This window comes from Colobus angolensis, unplaced genomic scaffold (genome assembly GCF_000951035.1).
Source record: "Colobus angolensis palliatus isolate OR3802 unplaced genomic scaffold, Cang.pa_1.0 Scaffold292, whole genome shotgun sequence".
Classification (NCBI taxonomy): Eukaryota; Metazoa; Chordata; class Mammalia; order Primates; family Cercopithecidae; genus Colobus; species Colobus angolensis.
The window spans coordinates 2,366,839-2,374,152 of NW_012116177.1; the positions used below are offsets into that span (position 1 = coordinate 2,366,839).

At 39.0% G+C, this 7,314-nt stretch overlaps 1 protein-coding gene across 2 annotated transcripts in view; it reads right to left on the reverse strand.

Annotated features, from left to right (window-relative positions):
• GPD2 (glycerol-3-phosphate dehydrogenase 2 (mitochondrial)) overlaps nt 1-7,314 on the reverse strand; it is a 155,058-nt gene that overhangs the window by 111,730 nt on the left and 36,014 nt on the right. For both annotated transcript variants that reach the window (XM_011949203.1, XM_011949202.1), the window contains exon 2: nt 1,207-1,316. In XM_011949203.1, the coding sequence (XP_011804593.1) occupies nt 1,207-1,308 (102 nt within the window). In that variant the 5' untranslated portion in view covers nt 1,309-1,316. The remainder of the gene's footprint in view (nt 1-1,206; nt 1,317-7,314) is intronic.

Genomic DNA, 7,314 nt, shown 5'->3' on the forward strand with positions numbered 1-7,314 from the left:
TTAGTACAGTGGCATGATCTCAGCTCACTACAGCCTCCACCTTCCAGGCTCAAGCAATCCTCCCACCTTAGCTTCCGGAGTAGCTGGGACTACAGGTGTACACCATCATGCCCGGCTAATTTTTGCATTTTTTTGTAGGGACAGGGTTTCACCATATTGTCCAGGCTGGTCTCAAACTTCTGGGCTCAAGGGATCTGCCTGCCCTGGCCTCCCAAAGTGCTGGGATTTCACGTTTGTGCCAGTGAACCTGGCCACAATATGTGATTTTAAAGTGATCCTCATTCAGGATATGGGATTGCAAGCAAGGCGCCTGGCTCTGCCACCTTGTAGCACAAAGAAACAGAAACAAGAGGTATAAGACAAACCATGGCTTAAAGGCAGCCACAAAAATGTATAAAATGAATCACTCAGTTACAAATTGTTTACCAAATTCCTCCACCTTCATCTTTGAGAAAGAAATGCACTACACAGCTAGTATCACAAAATGTCCTAATGACATGGGAGAGGGGGAACAAGAGACTGATACTAACTACTAAGGTGGTTGCCAGCATTTCAAGCCTCAAAAAAGAACAAAGCCATTCACCAAAATTATTTCCTGGCATCAATTTGAACTATGGGAAGTCACAGTTGTAAGGTAAAGGAAAAAAAAAAAAAAGAAAGAAAAGAAACTGAACACTTTATAATATTTGGAAACTTCTTACCAATCCTTATTTTCAGGGCTTTCCTCCATTAAAATTTTTACCTAATACAAAGTAATACTTCATAAGTAACTAAACCTTGAAGAAATAAAACCAGGATTCAGTTGGGCCTTTTCTTTTCCATTTCCTTTCTCAGCTGCCTGCCTTCTAATAAGACAAACTTTTGGCAGGAACATAGAAGGTATCCAGACATTTCAATGAATTAGACAAGGAAAGTCTAAATGAAGAAACCCTGGCACTCATAAATGAAGCAGTCTTTTAAAAACCAAAGAGCCAAAACAGAGGCTAAATAATGCTTCCTGAAAAAGAAATTCACTTTTTAAAAAAGGAGATACACACAGTTCTCCAGGATCATTAAGGCACTGTTCTAAATTAGTATCTTTCAGATCAAACTGAGAAACTTCACAAGTATTTTCTAAACAAAACCGTTAGTGCACACACTCCCCATAGACAGTTCTTTAGCAGATTTAAGTTGCATACTGTAATCAACACAAGTACAGTTACTTACTTGTTTCCTTCTGTAATGAGCAAACTGAGAAAGTCCTAAAACAGTTGCAAGAGCACCTCCTCCAACAAGAATGGTCCCTTTCACTGCCTTTTGAAATGCCATTTCTTAGCCTACAAAGAAAAAAAAAGAAACAAAAACAAGTTAATTGGGATAGTTATCCCATAACCATCCCAATAAGAAAAAGACACTGTGTAGATTATGAAACCATGTTAAACTAGAAAAGAAAACATAAAATAAGGAAACTACTAACAAACCAATGTGCATACTGCAACTCAAAAGAAATAGCCAAAAAATTCTAGACAAGGGAATTGATTACATAAAAGTTACTTTCTGATCCGAAAGGAATTAAAGAAAGAAAAGCAAATTAAGAGACAACTGAGGATATTTAAACAGTATAAAGTCAAGAGAACTGTGAAAAGAAGTGTCACTGGGTATTTGACAAAACTGCATGCTATACTTGTAAATTTGTTCAACACCTAATCCTCTCCTCAAGGAGAACCAGCAGAAAGAAGTCTTGGGTCACTCAACAGGACAATAAACATCAGCCTGCTTCAGGTTATTTGGCAAGTGTTTAATTCAAATTGTGGTACAACTCCCTTCCCAAGTTTCTCCCTTTCGAATGAAGTTTTCACTACAGCCAAAAGCTAGCACAGGTATATTTCTATCATTGAAAGAGTCAGCTGGGCATGGTGGCTCACGCTCATAATCCTAGCACTTTAGGAGACCGTGGGGGCGGGCGCCTATAATCCCAGCTACTCAGGAGGCTGAGGCAGGAGAATGGTTTGATCCCAGGAGGCAGAGGTTGCAGTGAGCCGAGATCACACCACTGCACTCCAGCCTGTGTGACAGAGCTAGACTCTGTCTCCAAAAAAAAAAAAAAGAAAAAAAGGAGTAGACTTTACAGATAAGAAGTCAGAGGTATTAACACCTTAATGCTTTCACAAACTGACCAATTTAACCTGCTGTAATTCCTTTCATTAGGGGAACTTAACAACAAAAAGAGAAGTTTTCTTCTAGCCAGAGTTGCATGACACCAACATTTTAAGAGAAAACCCTCCAGATCAAGCACTCACTGTATATTTGTGCTCACCGTATTTATATTTTTTTCTTTCTCTCATTTTGTAGAGACAGTGTCTGACTCTGTCACCCAGGCCAGAGTGCAGTGGTTCAATCATAGCTAACTGTAAAATCAAACTCCTGGGCAAGTGATTCTCCCAAGTAGCTCATACTACCAAGTGCATGCCACCATGCATGGCTAATTTTTCCTTCTTTCTCTCCTTTCTTTTTCCCTTTCCTTCCTTCCTTCCTTCCTCCCTCCCTCCCTTCCTTCCTTCCTTTCTCTTTCTCTCTCTCTTTCTTTCTTTTTCTTTTTCTTTTTTTTTCTCTAGAGACAAAGTCTTGTTATGTGGCCCAAGCTGGCCTAAAGCAATCTCCTACCTTGACTTCCCAAAGTGCTAGGATTACAAACATGAGCCACCCGGCACTCGGCTCTACTAAGTATTTCTCAAGTTCTGCGTTGTCTTAGCTCTTAACTTTCTTTCCTCTTCCTTGTTTTCCACTACTGGACTGATAATGGAATTTTCTAAAGTTTTGTTGAGGGCTTAAAAATTATTCTTTAACTTTTTCAGAAACTAAAAAGATTGCATAAAAATGAAAATTCCACCAAAAATCCTTTTGTCTGCTTTTACTGTTAAACATAAAAAGATAACCCTGTGTGATCAACTAAAAAAATTTCTAGAGTTGAGTAATTTGACCTGCCTAAGACTTTCCATTCACAAAAACAGGGAAACAGGGAAGCCACTACCCTATTTCCTTGTAGGGGTGGAGCACTGGCCTGTCTGGACAGCATACCTTACATTCCACTGATACCTCCCAACTCAAGAAGATAATTTATTATGAAGGTAGTTTTAACTTAGGATACTAAAAAAAAGTATCTCAACAAAATTACGATACAGTTAAATATTTGGGTCCATATTGAATAAACTGTATCTATTATCATACTATCCAAAATAAAGAATTGCAATATAGTTGATTCTATAGAAAACTCATTTTAGGATACTATAAATTATATACTGATATGTGGTGACATTTTTTAAATTTTTTTCTTCTGATCTCATTCTTCCTGACAAACTCCTAAATTCTAAAATTTGTCTTTTTAATTAAGATTTTTCCCAGGATTAGAGCCTAGGCGTTTGAGCCTGCCATGAGCTGCAATTGTGCCACTGCACTCCAGCCTGGGAGAGAGAACAAGATCCTATCTCTAAAAAAAACCTGTAAAGATTCTTACCAGGAAAATATTTCACAGGTATATGTACTCTGCTGCTGGAGGTCTCTTCTTTACTGTCCCTTTGCTATATCAACCATCTTCTCTTTCCCAAATTATGCAGGACAGTTGGTGTATGCTGGCGAGAGACCACCATTTATTATTCAATCAACCCTAGGCAAAACCTTACATCCTAGGTTGCTGGGATAGTAAAAACCCTAGCTTAGCAGGTACCCAGTTGTCATAGCTCACTATCACCAATCAAGGTACTGCTGTAAACGTTCACATGGGTGCCTATCACACAACAATGGAAACCCTAGCAGCCAGATAGCATGCTATCTCAAGGTTAACTGGGTTCCTCTGACAACTGGAGACAGAGAATAAAGTCCTAGTTCTATTTACTATTTACCTTAAACAATGCACATGCCTGACTCATAGCAGCATGGTGGTCCCTAGGATATGAGTGTTGTGACTGATTGACTTATCACTGCTTCTGTCTTGTTGATAATGTCACTGCTGACCTCACAAAGGATACCACACATCAACATGGCCAACTGAGGAATGTTATATATAACACAGTCAATGAAAATGTTTCATTCTCAGAGGTGTTCATTCAGCCAGTTAAGTTTGAAGCTAGTATTTCCAAATGAGTGGGTCCCTATGTTCCCTGCCTACCTGCTAGTATTGTTTTAATTTGATTTGTCAGAGACAAAAACTTGCAGAGGATATTTTCCTGTATTTTCCCAATGAGTCACTAATACTATCAAAAAACTACATTCTCATATCATCTTGCAGAGTTAGCAATAATATCAACTATAATCAATAAAGAGTTTTCCTTTTTCAATAATTTCAAAAGGAAATTATTCCTTTTGAAGCCCCAAGTATGCTTGGGGGCTCATTATTTCTAATGTGATCAAATACTTCTGTATGGTCATTTGGCTAACTCAAAAACAAAGGCAATAATCAGTCAGTTTATTATTTATTATTTACTATTTACTAGGTAACAGGTACTACTGCGCTTTTAATTCTTTATACACATCAGCTCATTTCACCCTCACAACATCTAATTTCATAAAAGGGGCAGTGGTAGTTCAGAGGAAATCGGGAATTTCCCCCAAAGTCACTGCCTAGTAAGTGAGAAAACAAGACTGAGTTTATGTTCTTGACCCCTGGGTGGTTCTGCCCTGCCTTTGGTCTCAAAAGGCAACTTCTCCCCAAAAGCTATACCATATTTTGTTGTCACTCCCAAAAGAAGGACCTATTCTCAAACAATCACCCAAATATTCAGTCCCTTGGCATTTGGGTTAATCTCCAAGGCAATGAACAAGTCTCTAGAAAAGTATCTACTAGTAATCTTCTGCCAAGTAATGTAATCTTGCAAGTAATGTAAGAACTTTGTTTAGGGTCGGGCACATTGGCTCACGTCTGTAATTCCAGCACTTTGGGAGGCCAAGGTGGGTGGATCATTTGAGGCCAGGAGTTCAAGACCAGTCTGGCCAACATGCTGAAACCTTGCCTCTACTAAAAATACAAAAATTAGCCAGGCGGTTGAGGCATGCGCCTGTAATCCTAGTTACTTGGGAGCCTGAGGCAAGGGAATTCCTTGAGCCTGGGAGGCGGAGACTGCAGTGAGCCAAGATTGCAGCACTGCACCCCAGTCTGGGCAACAGAGTAAGATCCTGTCTCAAAAAATAAAAAATTTAAAAAAGAACTTTAATGCTGAAAGAATGAAATTTAGAATGATATAAACCATATGCTGTGGACAACATGTATCCATTTACCATTGTAAGGAGAAACGTTTTCACAATGATTACAAACAAAAAAAAAGATTATTTCCTTCTAAGTAACAGTTTTACCAGAAATCTAGCAAAGAAGGGGACCAAAAATATACACAAATCTTTACTAACTTCTGCAATAAATGTTCAAGGAAACCAGAGGGGAAAAAATATTAAAAAATAGAATTAGCTTATTTATCATAGCTTCAAATCCATGTTTTAGAGCCTTTTAATTGAATCACATATATGCTGACTCAGGACTGGCTGCTGCATTGACACAGACCAGAGCTAACGCTAATTCTTGCAAGGAGAACACCATTTGTTTAAGTAAAACCTAAACAAATGGTGCTCAACTAAATATATCTGTGAGATTATCAACTAACTGCCCACAAGGAATTAATAATCTATTTGTAGGATTAAATATCAAAGTGTGTCTTGTAACTCTGAACTCTGTCTTATAACTAGTTGTGCTATACTGAGTGTTTTAAATAGTCTGATCAAAAAAAAAAAAAGCAAGGTGCTATATCATTTTAATGTTGCAAGAAACTGACTCTGACTAAAAGAATTAAAGAAGGCTTCAGTGAAGATAGGATTTTGGAGAAGGGTATTGAAGGGGAAAAAAAGAATTTGGAGGGGAGTGAGTAGGGAACATTATAGGGAAAGACAATTGGAGGAGAAAGGGGAGCATCATGGTACGTTCTAGGCATACAAGTAGTTATCTCGTTCAGCTGGAGATGATGTGCAGCTAGAAATGGGGTTTAAAAAAAAGTCCAGGGGGCAACAGAGAGGAAGACTGTGTACACATGAAGTAAGATATTTCTAGGATATCCTGTTGGCAATGGGGAGTAGAGGCTGTAGAGTAAGGAAGTAAGATGTTTTGTCTAATGCTCTGTAAAGACCACCCAAGTAGATTTTCTTACTAGTCGTACGTAAGAAGCTTACGAAGACAGAGAGACCAATTACAGGGCAATGAAATAGATCCCGTGTGAGAGGAGAGCCTGGTTTAAGGCAACATTAAAGAGTGCAAATCTAGAGGCTGATGTTATGCAAAACTCTCTCAGGACTGTACTCAATTTAGAGAGCATGACAAGACCTGACAACCAATTACAGGAGGCAGCAGGAAGAGACTGAACACAGTAGGTGGTTTTAGTTCGGGCAGCTGGAAAATGGTCACAACATTTCAATATTAAGATCTAGAAAGAGAAGCAGGCTTAAGGAAGAAGAGAAGCTCAGCTTGCAACTAAGAAAATTTGAGATCTTGACGGAACATCTACTCACAGAAAACAGCAAACAGATGGATATTTGGGTCTAAAACTCCTAAGAGTAATAGGTACTTGGGAAACTTGCCTAAAACTGACAGATGTAATTGCTACATAATAAAATGTACTTACTGCTAGCAAACAAAAACTACATTTGCCACTACTCAAAGTTTGCTGACCCTTGTTTGTACCTGACTGCTGCAACTCATCTGGCTCAGCTGAATTCTTAGATGTCCTTGTAGGGCACCCATTATAGACAGTGACTTTTAACAAAGAACAACTCCTCACATCCTACTTCATGTAAATCCCTGAGTGCACCCACCACTTCTGCCTCCTCCCATTCATAGGCAAGGCAACTATGCATAAGCAAATTTATTCCAGAACCAGATCGCACTTCCTGGTCTCTGAAATCTCTAAAAAGTACTCACTCTCCTCCTCATCTTCCTGTCTTATCTTCTCTCTTCCAGCAGCCTTACTTATCAAAATACAAATTTAGCACAAGTAAGAATCATGCAAATAGACGGGGCCAGTGGCTCATACCTGTAACCCCAGAAATTTGGGAGGCCAAGGCAGGAGGATTGTTTGATATCAGGAGTTCAAGACCAGCTTGGGCAACAAAGCAAGACTCCATCTCTATTTAAAAAATTAGCTGGGCATGATGGCGCACACCTCTAGTTTCAGCTATTCAAGAGGCCAAGGTGGGAGGAATCGTGTGCTCAGGAGGTCAAGGCTTCAATGTGCCATGATCATACCACTGCACTCCAGCCTGGGTGACAGAGCAAAACCCTGTCTTAAAAAAAAAAAAAAAAAA